Source organism: Pararge aegeria, chromosome 12 (genome assembly GCF_905163445.1).
Source record: "Pararge aegeria chromosome 12, ilParAegt1.1, whole genome shotgun sequence".
Taxonomy (NCBI): domain Eukaryota; kingdom Metazoa; phylum Arthropoda; class Insecta; order Lepidoptera; family Nymphalidae; genus Pararge; species Pararge aegeria.
In genome coordinates, this window is record NC_053191.1 from 18274536 (window position 1) to 18294204 (window position 19669).

Consider the following 19669-nt stretch of genomic DNA (forward strand, 5'->3'; position numbering starts at 1 on the left):
TCGACATTAAACGTGAACATTATTTAGTGTGAGAGTGTACCTTTGATAATTATCCATCTATGTTAAAAAAAGCGTATCATGTAAATAATCGAAATATAAGTAATATTCATTATGTTAGTAGGCAAAATCGGTTTACTTATTTATTTATTTAAAATTTGATATTCGAAATTGAATAAGGAAAAAAAAATCTGTGTAAGTCATCGTCCGATTGTACATTTGTATCCAAATTTTTGTAATCACAAATAAGATAAAAACTTTGTAAATAATCTTTCATAGTGTATACCATTTTGAAACAGTATTAACGCACAATTTTTTTAAACATTCCTTTTAAAAAAACTGTAATAAAATGTTGAAAAAATAATACTCGATTCATCTAAGTAGCATTTTAATGCAATATGAACAATATTTTTTAATCTATCGATTTGATTACATATTTAGAATGTAGGTTCGCACGTAGTTTAATATTTATTTGGCACCGAAAATGCTAGTTTAAAAAGATATCAAGGTGAAAATGTGCCTTGATTGTTGCGATATAATGATAATTGTTAGATATATAAATAGTAACAGTCTGTTTATGTACATACTCAATAAAATCGTATGCATTCGATAAAGTACAATACAGTACGAGATATAAATCATACCAAAACCTTTTTTCTAACTTCTCCCAAAGCCTCGAGTGTAATTTCAAGTGACTTTAAATTTATGAAGTTACTATTTATTCTGGTTTTAGGTTTGATATGCTAGTAGTACATATACCAACACGCGTCGCGTGGTATATTATAAATACGCTTCCACCCTTACATTCTTAATTTCCTCACTAAAACTATCGATTGGGCCTTTGAGTGAATAAAAATTTTATATAAATCTAACTTCTTTCAAAATTTATTAAAGAAAACAATTATTTATTGCATCCTCTAGAAGAATAAAAGAAGTGTGATATTTGTGCGTAATTAAATTTAACATTCCCAAAAAAAAAAAAAAACCCCCAAAAAAATGCATTTCGTACGTAGTACTTAAAAAAATAATTAATGTCGGTTTTGTGATCGTAATTTATATTTTCGCTTAGTTTGTAGTACACACTTTTATTTTATTACTCGACTGTGTATGGATTCCTATTTTTTTTATATTATGCTTTGGTTGAAACCAAAACTTAGGTGTGTCTTAATTTATTGTGTATCGTTTTATAGTAACCAATTATGGCAACATTCATGTAAATTATAATTTTTTATAAAACTAAAATCAAAAAAGTTTTTAATTATGTATATAGTGTTTTTATGTCTTAACGGATTCCTACATATTGTTTATGTAAATTACCAAAGAAAGACAAAAATGTTTTAAGAACATAAATCCGCATAACCCTAAAATAGAGTGGAGCTGAATTGAACATTGTTAAATAACTTAACTCTGATTAAATTTAAAAGGTAGATTTCCTACAAAACCTTTTAAACCATTGTGTCCTCATTTTTGCGCTTTCTTTTTTAAGAAGTATTCTTTTCTTGGGAGTTTTGTTGCTGCTTCTGTATTTTGTTAATTACCAACATATTATTGAACTTCTAGTAGAATAATTATTACTGTACTATTTTAAGATTTAAAGCAGATAGCAACTCAGCAGTTGCTTTTTTTTAAACATGCCATTGCTTAGGCCAAAACAATTTGCTTAAGGAATAGCAGAAACAAAAAAAAACACAGACAGTTTTGTCAATGGTACTTTTGTTCATGACACTTGTGGTAATCACACAAAGTTTCATAGACAATTGAAACTTTTAACACGTTGACTGCTGCCTAACATTAACAAATACGGTACACGAGTGCGGCAGGATTACACGCTAGGCGTGTTTTCAGCACTGGTGAAGCGTATTCGAAACAGGCGTTACGAGCATGCGGCCCCACACGCCTGGCGTGTTTAAACTTATCGCGACAGCTATGCGGCATTTACGCAACAGGTGTGTTATTTACATCACTCGTATTTTCTCATTTATTTATTGAACAACATGAAAACCCAACACTTGTCGCATTTGAATAGCAATTTGTATTTTTTTGTTGGATAAAATAGAATAAAACTTTAATGTAGTCAACACAGATTTTCTTTTTTTCAAAAATAATCATTTTCTAAAGAGCTTTAAATATAGTGGCTTTACATCTGGTAGGTACACTATTTTACTATATTCAAAATCGCGGCAACGTCAACCTGTGTGTAACTTGTGAATGTCATTTACGAATCATGATAAATAAATAAGTAAAAAAACAGTATTAAATACCTACTTACATACGAATGCGGATTGCCGACAAAGAAGCAAATTTTAAAATAATATGCATTTTAAATATAATAATCCTTCCAGTAAATATACAGAACCATTGTTAAATTTACTTTTAAATTCGAAACAATAGTAACTCATTCCTGAGTAGTTTATTGGTACACCTGGCCGCACCGATAACGTTTATTTAAGACGATAAGAAAAAATAAGGATGCGGATGCATCGTTTTGTAATTCTGTCGGTATAAAGGAATGCAAACCGATATTTATAAAATAAATTATTGACGATACCGATACCAATGAAAATAGTGCAGGCGAACTCAGGCGTACAAATATTAAAAAATATACAAATAGACGTCAAACTTATGTTGCGGATACCTTTATTGCAGAAAAACATTGTAGAGTATGCTAAAACATAGGACGACGATCCTATATCGATATCAATATCTATTTCGCGTCCCTATAAAATATTTTAAAACAATGCAATTATCTAGGTGGGTATTATTTAGTGATCGATGGTATTATTCTATTGTTGCAAATATTTGGTCGAAAACATGTTTTTTATATGAACTTGTTAGTTATACGTGTGATGGTCGATTCTCTCGATGGCATGGGAATTATTAAGAAAAACACTCATGTATAATGATTAGATAACTCACAAAACAACGAATTTTAAGTAGGTATACTGTCTATATAATAAAACGTAATATTTAATAAAACGTACTTGCGGTAACGTATAACACACTTGTTGCGTAAAGGCCGCTCTAACAGTATATTAAAACAACACAGCGTTTGTGTTTGCCGCACTCGCAGAACGCCGGAAAAACACGCCCAGCGTGTTCGGCCGCATCCTTGTAGGTACATTTATTTTAACACGCCTAGCGTGTTTGAGCCGCACACGCGTTACGTAGTTTTAAAACACAAACGTTGTGTTTCAGCAGCCAACGTGTTAAAGATGAAAGCGTACGAATGTGAATATAATTTACGCGCGGTCTCGATTTTCCGGTACATTTGTTCCTTGAGACACGTTCAAGAGCACGTTGCCTTGACCGAGGAACTCTGTATTGAAAATACATAACTTTTACTCAATAACAATGGAGATTCCCTTACTACACCTTTTTATGATAATGGCAACTTCTAGATTATCTTATGATTCCGGTACTCTTATAAATTCGTCACGCGATGTTACTTATATATTATTCCATAGCCAAATTTAATCAAGCATAAAAAAATATTACAATTTGATTTCACTTAACCCGTGTCGCGTGGCTACAAGTTACCAATGTGGACTTACTCAACTATGCAGATCGTACATTAAAGAATAAGCCGCCCTTATTCTCGTGTTTGTGATGTCAAAACTGACTCCTCTGTCCACATTAACTGTAAAATTTTTAGATTACATTCAAAGTTACTTAAAAACGTTTTCCAGAATTTTCAAGTTCCACAAACAAGTTTTGCTTACAATCTTGGCCGTTTGCAACAAGTACAATTTAAGTTATATAGAATATGGGTTTTAGGCGCGTTCTACAATGTGTGATCAGCTTTACTCATTAATTGTATGCGGTGTGTATAAAATATGTTTATAATAAATTAAGTACTTATTTTGTGTTGTGAATTGTGATGCATTGATTTAAATGAACTTATATTGTTAATCAGATGAGATCACAAAGATTTGTTTGTACCTTGCGTAAACTAGTGACGAAATTATTTAATAAAAATGACTTAAAAATTGTCTTATTTTCTCATTTATTTTTTTTCATTATCAAACCATTATCAGCCCACTACAGGGCAAAGGTCTCCTCTCAGAATCGAAAGGCCGTAGTTCATCATGCTAGCTATATGCGGATTGGTAGACTTCACATAAACAAACAAACTCAAAAGCTTCATAATATTACAACTACGCCTATACAAAAACCCACGTCAACCCTTTTTAGATTGACGTGGATTGCTTTTCCGGGATAAGAAGAAGCCTATGACATATTGCCGATTATATTGTCTCTTCCAAATTTCAGCCAAATCAGTTTATATAGTAGTAGCGTTGAAGCGTACCGAACATCTATCCATCCGTACACACATCCATCCTCACAAACTTTCGCGTTTATAATATTAGTAGGATGGTACGCATGCATTCGATCGTTGTCCCAAATACCTTGCGCCTTGCTGTTTTCTATAAAGAGAAAGATTACTCTTTTAATAATGATGTCTAAATATAAATACAAAAAATGCGAAAGTGTGTTTATTTGTCCGTCCAATACGCTTTAACCAACCAATGGACTGGATTTTTGCATTAAGTTGACACGACTGATGACAGGACGAAGAGTAAAATAAGCTACTTTCATACCAGGAAAAATAACGATTCCCAAGGGAGTTAAAAAAAGACAGGTAACTAAGAAATAGAAACGATATTAACACTCAGTATAAAACATTTATTTCGACTAAATCTGGTACATCGTCAACAAGCACTGGCTGACGACTCTCATGTAGCGCTCCCACACCAGCTTCAAGTCTGCCTCCCTGAAAACAACAAGATTTTAAAATGGACGCCACATGGCTAACATTCTAGAAACGTTGAAAAGTTTGTTCCTCATCAGCCCAATTAACAGCTAAGTGCTGGATGGCTTTTTTATCGATTTACGACCCGTTGTAGCTGTTCCTATTGGCTCAACAATACGAGCGCCATCTAGTTACATTACTGGGAAACGGTACTGTCAATAGATGGCGCTCTTTCCATACCATATATTTCGTAGGTAACTTTCACGCGATCGAATAAGTATAATTAGATAGAAAATCTCACACAAGGCACTCTGTCGTCACAGCTAAGTCAGCGAACGTCGTCGACGGTAGTCAATCGTGCCGTCCAAGGTTGTGGATATTCCACCAACGAAAACATTCCGAAGCACGGTTCACTTCTTTTTATTTATGGCTTTTCGTATTGCCCAAACAGCACAATTTACTTCGCCAGTGTCAAATAGCTTGGAAAAGGCACGAACTGGAGTGATCAGTAAAGGATAAAATAAATAAAACAATTATTTGAAAATGTAATAAAAATTAAAAATTGAAATCATAGTTTTAACTTAACAAATAAATTAAGAAATTACATAGATATTTAACATACCGACTATACACTGACATTTAAACACACTTGACATTTAAGGAACAAAAAGGATATGTGACACAGATAATGATCTCGAACTCTTATTATTGCGAAAGCACTGTGGTACAAGCATGCCCAATCCGTAGACGACTGAAGGGTTCACATTATGGAGTTCACATGTTGAAAAATATTCCAAAACAAAAACATCAATTTAGCGCCACCTAGCGTCCAATCGCCGAACCAGCTGATCTGCGATGCAGCGTAAAAAATCTCGCTTCACTATAGTGAGCGTCCGGATATGCAGATGGCGCTGGGTTGGTACTCTGTATTTTCAACTTCTGCAGTACACCATTTCTCCAGCTTTGAAGAAGAGACGCTATGACCCAACACAACATGGGATAAGGGCATGAAGAAAAAAATATAATAAAAGTACTTCCTACTGACCTGAGCACGTCCATTTGCAAAGCGCACTGCTCGTAGGCGCACAGGAACTGAGCCAAATCAGTTTTGGGCCAGCTTCCCAAACGTAGCGGCTCCACGCATCTGAAAACAGGAGTGAGTATATACTACTACGTATACTGAATTTCAAAAGTCTTAGAACAAAAGTCGTTTGTTTTAAAGATAGGAACTACAAGGTCGAGAGCGTTCTGGTATTTTTTATTTAACCCTGTATAAAATAAATACGATTTCTGTAACGGACCGTAATATGATCCGGCTTGAAACGGGTGTTGGGACATGTGAATGCAGAGATCACCTCCTTACCTCTCAAGTAGGTCTACAAACAGAGATCTTAGCTCCCTGCCACGATGCAGGTTGCAAGCCAAACCGACCAACGCGCGAGTGTATAATCTGAAATTTAATCCACCTTTAAAAATTTATATAAGTGCTTAAATTTAATTGACTTGTACCTTTATTCTCTTTTATTTATTTTTTCTTGTGTGCAATAAAGTATTTTTGATTTGAAATGATTTGATTTAAGCATTGCATTGTTTGTAGTTAACAGGGAAGCCTCACCTAAAATTCAATTCCAGTTCTTGATATGACTTTTCGAGGAGTTTTGGCTTCAGACGCATACATATTAAACTGGAAAAAAAATTAATCTATTAATATATAAAAAAAAAATATGCTTCTTTGATTTAATATTTTCACAGAGTGATTCCTTATGAAATATACTTAAGCATCCTTCGATATTATTTCGTAATTCTATCACACGTTGTATATAAATTGCGCTGTAGGCAGTGCTTTTGCGCATGCATGAAGTGCTAAAGGGCGTGCTTACTGTTTGTGCTCCTTCTCCTTGTCGAGCAGGATGCGAAGCTCCCGCAACTCCAGCAGGAACTCTCTGTCCATCTCCGTGTCGTAGTACTCGGGGCCCGTGCAGCTGTACGTCCAGCTGCCCATGATAGCCTGCGCAGTCCCGCACCCGCGCCGTTAAACAATAGCCATGCAGTCGTTGAGCTCTTTATGCCAGGGGCTCCAAATTCAAATTCAATTTTTTTTTATTCATGTAGGCCTATCACAGGCGTTAAAAAGAAAACTCTTCAACACATGTATTTTAAAAACTCTTAAAATACATGTAAAAAAAAATAGTAAAACTGTCAAAAAATATATTTATAAAATAATAATCCCTTCAAGTAAAACACTAATAAAAATTTAAAAAATAGCTCTTTTTTCATTACGGATCTTTAAAAGAAGTAGATCGTAACTTCAATGATTACTACTAGATGGCGCTACAGTCGCTATAAGACTGATTTAAAAGGCATTTAATTTAATAATTTCGGCATTGGCGGTAGGAGAGCCGTAACTTAATTAATTAAAGCGCTCGTGCCGTGATTGCCAGAGAGTCGCAGGTTCAAATCCTGTCGGTTCCGAAAATTTATAAAATATATAATGCATTTTGTGTTTTTAATGCTTTTCATGTAATCAAGCCATAATAAATAACTCACTTGTGCACAATGGTAGAAATCGTTGAAGGTCATATACTGCAGCTTACGCTTGGCCGTTTCGAATCTCATGCACGCTATGAACACGACGGCGCCGTATTTCCTACAAACAGAATTAAGAATGTTACATTTTTCTCTTCATACAATTTTAACTTCTCCCACAGCTTTATTTTTTTCACTTGTGCGTCCGAGCATTGACGCACAAGTGCAAATAATATACTGACTAGCACATTGACCAGTGGCACATGCGTAAAAGCACTGCCTACCATACAATTTCATAACAAAATACGTAAACAATATTGTTTGAAATAATATCCAAATAAGTTGCCGTACAACTGAGAATAGGAAAAAGGACACGTGGACAGGGGATATTAGTTTTACATGCTTTATATTAGCTTGTATTGTATTTTAACTTGTTTGTATGTTTTAATGTTTGTAGCCGACTCCTTAAGGCGCGATTTTGGCACACTTTAAACGGCCAGATTACATTCCAACTTTGCAGATCTGTCAAAAACCGACGACGATGCAATAATTCGATTAAAATATCCGATTATCCTGATTATATTCGCCGGGATTCATCAATTTCTTTACGCATCCTTTGAATGAGAGTATGAGAGATAGAGCGAGTGCGCGAACTACGTATGCTTGCTGTTCCAGAGACTTACTCTTTTATCGGGCACTCAGCACAACCGCGTAGGATAAACTCATGGTAGTTGAGTCTTGTTCCTCATACATACATAAATGTACCGACAAATCTAACACGCATACTATTATTATTTCATAAATAAATAAATAAACTACGACAATACACACATCGCAATCTAGCCCCAAAGTAAGCGTAGCTTGTGTTATGGGTACTGAGATGACAGATGAATATTTTTATGAATAATATACATAAATAATTATAATAAACATATAAGCACCCAGACACTGAAAAGCATTCATGCTCATCACACAAACATTTTCCAGTTGTGGGAATCGAACCCACGGCCTGTGACTCAGAAAGCAGGGTCGCTGCAAACTGCACCAATCGGCCGTCATAAAATCCATAATATAATGATAACCGTGATTTCCAAAAAAGCTTTTTATATACAACAAAACAAAATATTCAGGCCAGAAATTTCAATTTATTTCTTTTGCCCAATAACATTTAGTTATTAGCATAGCCTGGGATCTACAGTCGATAAAGCCATCGACTTTAAATAAAATAAACCTTTCGGAGAAGGAACCCGAGAAACGGCTGCCTCATCCAAAAAAAGGCAGCAGGCCGATACCCCCGATCCCAGATAAGTCAGATAATGACTAAACTAAATATCACGCTTTTATAGAAAATTCTACTAAATTATAGTTTAAAAAACCATAGTTTGAAAAAATTAAACTAAAAATTGATCTAAAAAGTAAATAAAAGTTTAAAAAACTAACTAAAGAATAGTTTATAGAAAATCTAACTAAAAAAGAATATAAATTTTAATAAATAAGTAATGTAAAAAGTTCTAATAAATATACATAAATAATAGTTTAAATAAGAAAAAAATGTTGTGTATATAAAATATATAATAGTTCTAAATATTTTATTGACAGTTATGAAAAGTAGGATTATCATTTCGATAATATCTTCAAAAGCTCCCGACGCTTTTTTTCTAAATAAAACATGTTTTTCTTATTTTCACTATTATGCTATACTTATTAGAATTTGTTACACTATTTTTAATTAAAATTTATTTTCTATAAAAGCGTGTTTATTTAGTTTATTTTTAATATTATTTATTGTCTTCCGCCTATGGCGTGCTGAGGTTACCCTTTGCACAGGCGTGGTGGTCGGTTTAGTTACTGGCACATGTAAGTATTACTTTGCAAGTGGCTCAGAGATGAGGAACGTGGAACGTATGTTGGCTACGACGTTCCCAGGAATCTCCTCCACAGCCTTGAAGATCCGCCGCACGTTATCGAACTGCCGCCGGCAGCAGCGCAGCGGCGCTCCGGAACGTTCGGCCACCTGGCGACAAGTTGCAACGTCTCAAATTAAATCAAAATTCAAAAAATTCTAAATTCATTTATTTCAAATAAATGTATCTAGAATTTACTGAATTTTGAATTATATATGCTCTTTTGAAACATCAAGTAAATGTGTATATAGTGACTAAAACCGGTTCGGAAGGCAGATTCTAGCGAGAAGAAGCCGACAAAAATTTTAGCTTATTGCTCTTTTTCAACATAATTTTCCAGTTTAATAATCTTTGGATTTTTTCTATCCTGTGAGAGATGAGAGCGGAGCGGTCTGCTTCCAAACAGCTTTGTCGTAAAGAATTTTGGGCGCTGCTGGAAGCAAGCGGAAAGGATTTTGGAACTCACAAAAGACCTATGTCCACCAGTGGACATCAAAATTATATTTTTTTTTCACTATAAGTTAGCAATCTAACCTGCTTAAGTGTTAAGTGATGATGCAGTCAAAGATGGTAACGGGCTAACCTGTTATGGCAGTTATATTAAATCCATATTCCTAATCGGTTTTACGCGACATCGTACCGGAACGCTATATCGCTTTGAGGCACTTGCTTCTCAGGAGAGTGGTATCAAGCCACGGCCGAAGCCTTCTACCAGCTCTCATTTTATGAAGATGATCATGTAATAATTGCTCGTATTATTCAAACCGAGAGGTTAAATGTTAATTTTTTGGCCTTAACGGCCGTTCAAAAATTGCCGTTGCGGTCGGTATTTCACGACCACATGGCGGGGTATTGGTAAAGTTTTCAACTAGCAATAATCGCACCTCGGATTAACCTCATTGGTTACGATATTGCCTCTGCGCAAAGTTAACCCTGATCAAATAACCACACCGACTTATACTTTTGAGGAGAGCAACTCGATAGCGCGATGCAAGTGTAAACTGGTGCCATCTATGGACACGAGAGTGAACTAAAAAAAAATAGAACAGTGGTTTTTTTTTTTACTTTACGTAAAAAACTTAAGAAAAGTAACATACTTTGTTAAAAATTAAATTGTTTGGTTCTATCCTAATTATACTAAACGTAAATAATCTTGACATGACTAATAATGTATGCTTTTAAAAAATGTAAAAAGGGCGTCAAATATTTTGGCTATCTTAGCTAATTGATCAGTCTTTATTATTATTTAAATAGCAGACAATCAAAAATCTGAAACAAATTTTGCCGAATAGGCTGGGATCACTATAAATAAATAATTTATATTTAGCTTTATTTTTCGCGCGACGTCGCCCACTTTTGTTTTGGTGTTTGAAGCATCCCGTAGTAAGTTTATTTTAGTGATGTGTAGCAGCAGGAAATAATAGTCGATTGAGCGAAGTATGCGTTGTTCACTGGAGGTTTGAAGGAGAATTTAGCAAAGCTGAAACCGACGTAGGCTTTGATTTCATAATGTGATTATGTTTTGGCATGACTACCGTTAAGGCGAAACAATTTTGGGTTTGTATTCCAAAACTGGAAAATGTTTGTGCGATGAACATGAATGTTTTTCAGTGTCTGGGTGTTTCTCTGTATATTATAAGTATTTAATTCATAAAAATATGCAATAAAACTATGAAATACATTATGTAAAATGTTTCTGCAAAATAATTTGATTTTGAAATTAGGAGTCAGCATCGTACTCTTACTTGACTCAAAGAAAATACTTCTTCTGTAAAATGCATGCAGTTTGGAGAAGGTTCTTCAGATATTCTGAATTTAATAATATGTACGTTAGCCATGTAGTACATTTTTTTTAAAAATAAATAAATAAATATACTACGACAATACACACACCGCCATCTAGCCCCAAAGTAAGCGTAGCTTGTGTTATGGGTCTAGTACCGTAGTAGATAGCTGATTAATATTTTTATGAATATAATACACATAAATACTTATAATATACAGATAAACACCCAGACACTGAAAAACATTCATGTTCATCACACAAGCATTTTCCAGTTGTGGGAATCGAACCCACGGCCTTGGACTCAGAAAGCAGGGTCGCTGCCCACTGCGCCACTCGGCTGTCACTTAGCTCGGTTTTTTATGTATCATCAATAGTTTAATCAGCGCACGCCATGTAATTTTATAGACCAAACTTTGCTACTTTGCTACTTTGGGATTATTCCAATTTTCATAAGATTCATTTTTTTTTAACATTAATTATAGCCTTTGATCGTTTCTGATAATTGATCTTTTTGTTGAAGAAATGGATAAAATAGGTCCAGGAGTTTCGGGACAAAAAAAAAATGTTTTTGTTTATAAATTTAGTATAAGTATATGGTCTAGATATAGATGATATATATCTATGCTATTTTATTAACAGCTGATGGTGAAAATTTACTAATAAAACACTATTTGCCAAATTAACATATTATTTTTAGACTTCAATAAATTTTGACATACGATTTTTTTTATCGCTGTTTTTTATGGCAAGAGTGTTACTCCAAAAAGAGGCGCTTACATTATGGAGTGTTTTTTCTTAGTAAAGAATATTGAGCGTTTTTTTTTCATAATAAAGAATGTTGAGCCACTTATTAACCTCATCTAGGTCTTTCCTATGCCGTGATGACAACTTCCGGCCCAGAAGCTCTCTTATAACTGCATCATCTAAGTCATAGTATCTGAAAAGTGATAAGGGAAAATAAAATACATATCGATTAAATAAATAATAAATATATTACGACAGTACACACATCGCCATCTAGCTCCAAGGTGAGTTTAGCTTGTGTTATGGGTACTAAGATAACTGATGAATATTTTTTTATGAATAATATACATAAATACTTTTAATTATATAGATAAACACCCAGTCACTGAAAAACATTCATGTTCATCACACAAACATTTTCCAGTTGTGGGAATCGAACTCACGGCCTTGGACTATCACGGTTCATGAGATACAGCCTGACAGACAGACAGATAGACAGACAGACAGATAGACTGACACACAGCGGCAGCGGAGTCTAAGTAAAAGGGTCCCGTTTAGGATATTTAATTTAATAGTTATTTTGTGATTATTTTATTATTTTTAATAATTTTATAATGGTATTTAATTTAATTTGTGTTTCGTTTAAATATCAATTAATTGTATTTCTTTAAAATGGTAATTTCAAAGTATATGGGCTACGCCTGAAATAAAGACTTATATATATTATTATTATACTCTTTGGGTAAACCTAAAAAATAAAAAGTGGCTGTTAAATTGGACACACATCACTATCCAAGTTTTTCATTACAATATTTCCAAATAAATTTAATATGTTATGCCTTGCTACAGATTGCATTGCTAATGTTACTTCAAGATAATATAGCATTCTTATCATGAGTGAATTATTAAATTAGTCTGTATTTACAATGTTTATTGATTGCAAATAAACCAACAAACTAATTTTTCCTCTTTATTATTAGTATAGAACTATCATTCTGCTTTGTCTCCCGTCATGTGTATAAGCATATCATTAAAAAAAGGATTGAAAACACTTTTGATCAGTATATTTCCCTTGTAAATAATTGATTACAAAGTTATATAATTCTTTTATTATTATTAAACCATACTTACTTTTCGATCAACATTTGCTTAGTAGGTTCATCAATTTGGAAGATCATTTGCTCGGACAGTTTTGATGGAACTGTGAAGAGCCTCTCCAACAGGGCAAAAGTTCTGAAATTTGTTAAAGTATGCATGAAAATAGGCTTGTACTGCAAATTATACTCAAGGACAGATTGGGCTTAATCATCAATGCGGGTAGATAATATATTCTTTAAATATTGGATAGTTGTTACTTTGCAGGATTCTATGATATACAGTGACAATTAATAATTGTAAAGTATACAATTATTCAGTGTAAAGTCAAAATTTCCAAAGGACGTGCAAAAGAGGATCTGATGGTGTAAAGTACAAAGATTGAAGAAATTATATATAACAACGTCCAGATTCAACAGCTTTTCTCAGAGTATAGCAAAATTAAGCCCATTCAGGTAGGTCTGAAACCGGTTTAGTATTGTGGTGGTGGTACAGGTGATGGTGAGAACTATGTTTGTTAACCTAGCTAAAACTACCATGAAATCTCATCAATCAGCTCATATAGTCAGACCCTGACAAACTAAGTGTGGGTGCGGCGGAGGGAGTGAGAGTGAGAGTGGGATTGGGAATGGCAGTGACAGAGGTTGTAGGTGTGGCTGTGGGCGTGGCTGTGTGTCGGGCTGTGGGTGTGGCTGCGGGTGTGGCTGTGGGTGTGGCTGTGTGTGAGGCTGTGGGTGTGGCTTTGTGACGGGCTGTGGGTGAAGCTGTGGCTGTGGGTGTGGCTGTGGGTGTGGCTGTGGGTGTGGCTGTGGGAGTGAATGTGAGTGTGGCCGAGAGAGTGGCAGTGAATTGATTTTTTATATAACTCTCAGTAAATTATGTGTTGGGGTTTTTTTTTTAATTCTTAATGTAATTTCATATTATTTTGTTAAATAACTAGTTAGCCCTCGATTGTTATCTTATTTGGTATTAAACAAAGATGCAGCCTAAAACAATAGCAGGCTAACTTGTTAGGTGTAAGGCAATGATATTAAACCCACACACCTAATCTATTTGCATGCTGCACTATACCGGAATGGCTTGGTGGCACATCTTTGCCAGCAGGATGCTTACCAGCCACAGCCCAAGCCAACCATGAGACCAGGCCAAAGAAAATTCAGAAACCATAAGGGGCCGGAATCAAACCAAGGGGTATCAACAAATTAGTCATAGAAATAATTGCATACCTGTAATGATCCAAGACATCGCTAGCAATGAGTTCAACAGTTGCTCCTGTGTTCTGAGTGATGGACCTCTGGTGAAGAGTTGAAACTGCCTCGCTAGCTGAAATGTTAAAAATCTTCATCAAATTATGGTAAGATATGACACAGTTTAAGATGGTTACGAGTTAACCTGTTAGAAGATAGTTATGTTAAATTATAAATGACCAAACTGCCCCTACTGTGCTCATTGCACCACCCACAACTCTAGCAATATCAGACTTTCAGTGACAGGCATTAGTAGAAATATTGCAATTTCAATATAATTTCCCAAGGTCCAATGAGACACTTGAAACAACAGATGAAACAGTGGTTTTTAACAAATTTATATTTAGTTAACTTTTTTATATTTTCTGCCAAAGTGTTGGCAGAAAATCTTAAATTAGAAAAATAACTGAATGCTGCAACCTATCTACATAGTGACTTGGTTGCATGGGTTAGTTTCAGATAATTATTACTAGTTTTTTGAAAATACATGGAATTATAATAATTAAATTAATAATTTGAAATTATGTTTTCAAAATAATCACTCTGGCTCTTTTGCTGTCTCCATGCAAAAAATCATGTTGATCTGTGGCTCTAAAACTGCATGGAATATGGGCAAACCAACTCAAACACTAGTATTATTTATAAATTTTACTTTTAATGTCAAACACGTGTCATTCATTCACTACACACACCTTATACATAGCACCACTATAAACATACTTGCATGCTATAATTATAAATTTTATTTGAAATTCTATTTTGTTAAAATCTCTCACCATTTGCTTGTTGTGTAATTTTTCCGGTATAATTGAGAAGGCTGACTACCAAATAGTTTATACTAGTTCAGTAGTCAATGAACAATTTGATTGTTTTACAACTACACATAGGTATTTGTGATGTAAAATGTAACTACCTAATAATATAGTTATTAGGTAGTTACATTTTTTTACACCTTTATATTTTATACATCTAAAAAAATTGTAAAGTTTTTACATATTTGTAGTTGCTATGTAAATTAAATAAAAAATTAACGAATGATATAATACAATGAGGCTTAGGTTGTTGAGAATAAAGAAGCTTAAACCGGCGGACGGCTCCAAATATTTTAATTTATTAATAGAATAATTCCAAAGCTGCTGCCAAACTAGATAATAATTTATACAAAGTTTATACCAATGTAATGTGCTTTGGATTTTTATCTCTATGTTTAAATAACTTACATGAGCATCCTTCAACCCACAGTTGATATATTTCAGGATCGATAAGTGTAAAATTACTAACAAAAACGTCCACTTCTGTGTACATTTTATTTTGTTTGTGATTCTGTTGATAAATGAATGAAAATGTCAGCTTAAACTACCCAGCTGTTTTTGACATAAGCAATCTTACCCACAGATCAGTAAACACATATTAGTATAATATATCTATTATCTATATGTATAAAAAATTAATAAATGTTGATTTGTTTATCTGCGAGTTTTAGCCATTGTGTAATGGCACGAACTACAACTACTAATTCATTAAGTTCAGATAAACAAATCCACGAGGTAATTATTTTTTTAGGCTCAAAACTGCTTTAATCTGTGGTTAAATGTCAATTGACATGCACGACAGTGCATAGGAGCAAATAGCAAATTCTACTAATCGTTAATCTGTGGCAGCAATTAAACTTAAAACTATGGAGGGTAGAGGTAAGGAGAGTCATCTTATATGGGAGAAAAGTTGAAAAAGTGTCCAGTTGTTGCGCTAAATAACAGTTCAAAAATCCTCCACAATGGCGCTGGTGGATGCACAGGGTATGGTATGAATGTAGCAATCGTAGATGAATTGAAGTATGCCGAGTTAAAAAATTTAATGTCATTATCGACTAAAGTAGTTAATTATTGAGAATTTCAACAACTTACGTTGTACAAAATATTGTGGTAAATATAACCGTACTTCCTTGTATCTCCATACCTCCTTGTTTATTTTTCAAGCCTACTCTAACAATATTTATATTTGGCGCTTCTTTTAAGAGTTACCCTGATGCAAATGTGGCGCCATCCTAATTTAATACATTTTGACGACACTTTTTCATATACACAGATGACTCTCCTTACCTCTACCCTCCATAACATATAGTTATGCTTTCATTTTTAGTATATTTCACTAAAATTTGCTGTTTAAACTTTGAGATATAATTAACAGTAGTATTTAATATTTATATACTGGTCTGTGACAGTAGTTACCCAAAATGTAAACCTTCAGTACCTTCATTAAAACCAAACTTGCAAATCTAATCGTTGACTTGTAACTCCACCTGAGACTTCACCTGAAAGACTGTATAGATTTAACATTAATTAAAAGCGAAGTTCAAGCTAGAAGTAAAATAGACTACCTAGTTAAATGGAAGAGGAGGACCGAAATGCAGATCCGTTGTTTGACGTTAAAGTTGAGATAAACGACTGTTCTCACAATGTTTCCACCGACTCGAGGTAAATGAAGCTGTAAGGTATGCTGCAGGCATCTCTCTTATAGAAGACATAATAAAGATTATAGCACTAACACACCTTGGTTATAGGTCGACATCCTTAGGTAATAGTGGAATAAAAATACTGCAACTAATTAATGATTAGTATTAAGTGATATTGGTAATTAATGAGAGGGACAAAGTTTAACATGCTCTCCAAAGTACTGAGGGAATAGAAGCCAGGAAGGGATAGACTCTCCAAATTTGGCCTTTGCAGCCAAAAATGTACAGCCATCCAGTTATCAATTTAGATTAATGTTCTAGTGCTGAGGTAAATGCAGTCTACGTAATAATACCAATTAACCCATTTCACAATGATATATTGTGATACTATATTATTTAATCCTTTTTTGGTATTCATTAATTTGTCTAGTCATTATTTTCGTTTTAGGAGTTCTTTTAAAATAGTACAAACTATTGAAGATGGCAAATTATGTTTGTGGACTGTACCAAAAGCTTGGGAGAGAGGTGGACTACTGCGGTGGCCACGATTCAAAGTTGAAAAACTACGCCGAAATCCACATTCAAAACCACTAGACAATTGGCAAATTACTAATTGTATACTAAAAAAGAGTGATTTAGAGAGTTTTGATTTTGCTGAAACAGTGATCAGGCTCATGACCGATCCAAGTGATAATGAAGATATTGAAACAGATGATCAAATAAATGGTGACAAAATTCAACCCTTAAAATCATTTGGCTTGGCTCAAAATCATGTTAAAAATCAGAGATATCTTCAACATATTCCAGTAAGTTATCAGTTAATTACCAGTTAACTTCTTTTGAACTTGAAATAATTTTCTGTCATCTTTCAGACATATTATCTTATTATGTTAATTTATCTTATTTTCAGAAAGAACCCACAGAAGCTGTAGAGAATGAACCAGAGATGGAAGACTTTGCAAATATTCTGGTAATACCTGCAGAAAACAGTAGATCTAGTTCATTTCAACCAAAAAAAATTGTATTAAAGGCAGCTGTTACTTCTGATACCAGGGGAACAACACAGTACTCAGAAATAAATTCCAAAATTGATTCCTTATGTTCTTTTGTCTCTGCAATAGCACAGGATCAACAAGTTCTAGTTAGAAACCAGGAGATTATAATGAAGAAGTTATCAGATATATCTCAAAGATTGGACAGTTCTTTGACAAATGATGCAGAAGTAGAACCATCTGTGTCATTTAGACATACAAAACCTAGTGAAATTTTATCTACAGGAACATTAAAACCAATCTCAGATCATAAAAGCTTAGATGAGTTGGAACAGTCTCTGAAAGATAAACATAGAGCAGCGGAATTGAAGAAAACCTATTCAGTTATATGTGGCTACGGAAAAGGGAGGGCCATTACTAATGCATATGTATTATTGGATGTTATGTTTGAACGTCGCTTCCTACTGCAATGTTCTTGGGCGGGAGGATCGCGATCTTCTGACTCTAAAGTGTGTTTTAAAAGTTATGTTAATGTTATAGATTTCTTTTTTCAAGTGATACATTCGTCGGACAAGCGATTCACAATGATTGAGTGCCATGCATTCTTTCAGAAAATATTGAGAAATGCAAAGAAAAGGTGTGAAGCGAAGAGAATGAGGGCTTCTAGTGTAAGACATAGACGAAAACGATTAGGAAACATAATGAAAGCTGAAGTTGAAAAAAATGAAGAGAATGGGGAGTTACCAGTTACAGAAAATGGGAATTGTACAGGTTCAGAAAATGAAAGTCTTCCTTTAAAGTCCAAAGACTTGCATTTTTTACTTTAATGGTTAAATACTGTTTATATTTTAAAACAGTGGAAATGTTTTAATGAATAGTCAACATTTTCAATGTTGTGTTGTTAATTATTTAAGTACTATTATTATTGTAAAGATCTTATTTAAAAAGACTGAGAACTAGTTATTATGATCAAATAATTAAACATTTGTTATTTAGGTTTGCAGTATGCATTTTGATTAAATCTGATATATTTTATGTATTCAAAGCTAGATCTTCAATTTCTTTGTTGTTCATGTCTGTTACCTTATATTGACCAGGGTAATTACAATTTAAATTTTGAAAAGAGATACCACCTTTAAAACCGCTCTATTAAAGTACTACCACTCTGCATATTCACACGCAATATATATAGTATAATAAGTACTCTTCTTCTTCTTTTGATTTATGGCTTTTCCTTTTCATTGTTCCTTGGAACAATGATTGGTCATCACTTCATGAAAGCAATCATTAAACAAGTATTTAATCAATTCAATATAATTGCATTAACAACACATTTTACAATCACCATTTTTTACAGTTGGGTGAATTATAAATGCGCAAAAATTACATTTTAGTCTTTAGCGCCATGGCGAGTTACAATTTTTTTTTATACCTCTACAGGTTAGCCCTTGACTTCAAACTCTCGTCTTTGTTGGCAGAGTAGTAACCAACCACGGCCGAAGGCACAGAAAAACAGAAGTTGTAAATTTCCAAAATGTCCTGCAGGGTTCGAACCCGGGACTTACTCTCCTTACACTCCACGGCTAAAACCGCGCTCACCACTGCCAAGTAGGATTTAATTGATTCAACTGTACTAAAATCTCGAATTTTAATGTTGAGAAGTCGTCTGATAATAAGACAACTAGATAATGCCTTATACTAAAACTTTCAATTAATTAAATACCTTTTTTCTATTAAAACGATGACATTTTTGAAAAGATTTTTATCTTGTAGTAGTTTCCAATATAACTTCTAACGCGCGTACAAGAGTACACACACGTTTTTATTTATTAAATGTGTTTATATCCTCTTTAGTATGCAGTCGTAGACTGAGTAATACATTCTTTATTACTCAGTCTACGTATGCAGTATTTTGCACAGATTCATTATCTAGTATTTTGTATACAATTGAGGTATCCAGATTATAAAGTTTTTAAAAACTACGTTACAAATATCCGAGAGGTAATTTACTTAAGTTCAAAAATATAAAATTAGAAAAACAATCATGTTAAAATTATTATTTAATAAATTATAATCCAATAAGAAAGTTTGATTAATTCAATTACATATGCAAAGTTTTATCAGCGTTTACTGATTTTGGAACGTTTTAAATAAATACACGGGATTTTTGTTTTTG

At 33.7% G+C, this 19669-nt stretch overlaps 2 protein-coding genes and 1 non-coding gene across 5 annotated transcripts; 1 reads left to right on the top strand and 2 right to left on the bottom strand.

Moving 5' to 3' along the window:
• Positions 1 to 4662: 4662 nt before the first annotated feature.
• LOC120628171 (acidic fibroblast growth factor intracellular-binding protein) lies at positions 4663 to 19236 on the bottom strand. 3 transcript variants are annotated; one of them, XM_039896410.1, is made up of 12 exons: positions 19217 to 19236; positions 16278 to 16368; positions 14029 to 14125; positions 12839 to 12940; positions 11819 to 11900; positions 9142 to 9287; positions 7295 to 7394; positions 6628 to 6755; positions 6363 to 6431; positions 6111 to 6197; positions 5793 to 5891; positions 4663 to 4768 (listed from the first exon to the last, which is right to left on the bottom strand). In XM_039896410.1, the coding sequence occupies exons 2-12, from the start codon at positions 16303 to 16305 to the stop codon at positions 4690 to 4692; spliced, it is 1017 nt and encodes a 338-aa protein (XP_039752344.1). In that variant the 5' UTR covers positions 16306 to 16368; positions 19217 to 19236; the 3' UTR covers positions 4663 to 4689. The 3 variants fall into 3 exon arrangements, with proteins under 3 accessions (XP_039752344.1, XP_039752343.1, XP_039752345.1); XM_039896409.1 differs by lacking the exons at positions 16278 to 16368; positions 19217 to 19236 and adding an exon at positions 15270 to 15419; XM_039896411.1 differs by lacking the exons at positions 6111 to 6197; positions 16278 to 16368; positions 19217 to 19236 and adding an exon at positions 15270 to 15421.
• Positions 9968 to 10106, bottom strand: LOC120628494. Its single transcript, XR_005658965.1, has one exon. It is a non-coding gene; the product is annotated as a U4 spliceosomal RNA (small nuclear RNA).
• Positions 16150 to 18542, top strand: LOC120628170. The gene is made up of 3 exons (XM_039896408.1): positions 16150 to 16523; positions 16950 to 17307; positions 17412 to 18542. Exons 1-3 carry the CDS (start codon positions 16435 to 16437, stop codon positions 18318 to 18320), a joined length of 1356 nt encoding a protein of 451 aa, XP_039752342.1. The 5' UTR covers positions 16150 to 16434; the 3' UTR covers positions 18321 to 18542.
• Positions 19237 to 19669: the final 433 nt, after the last annotated feature.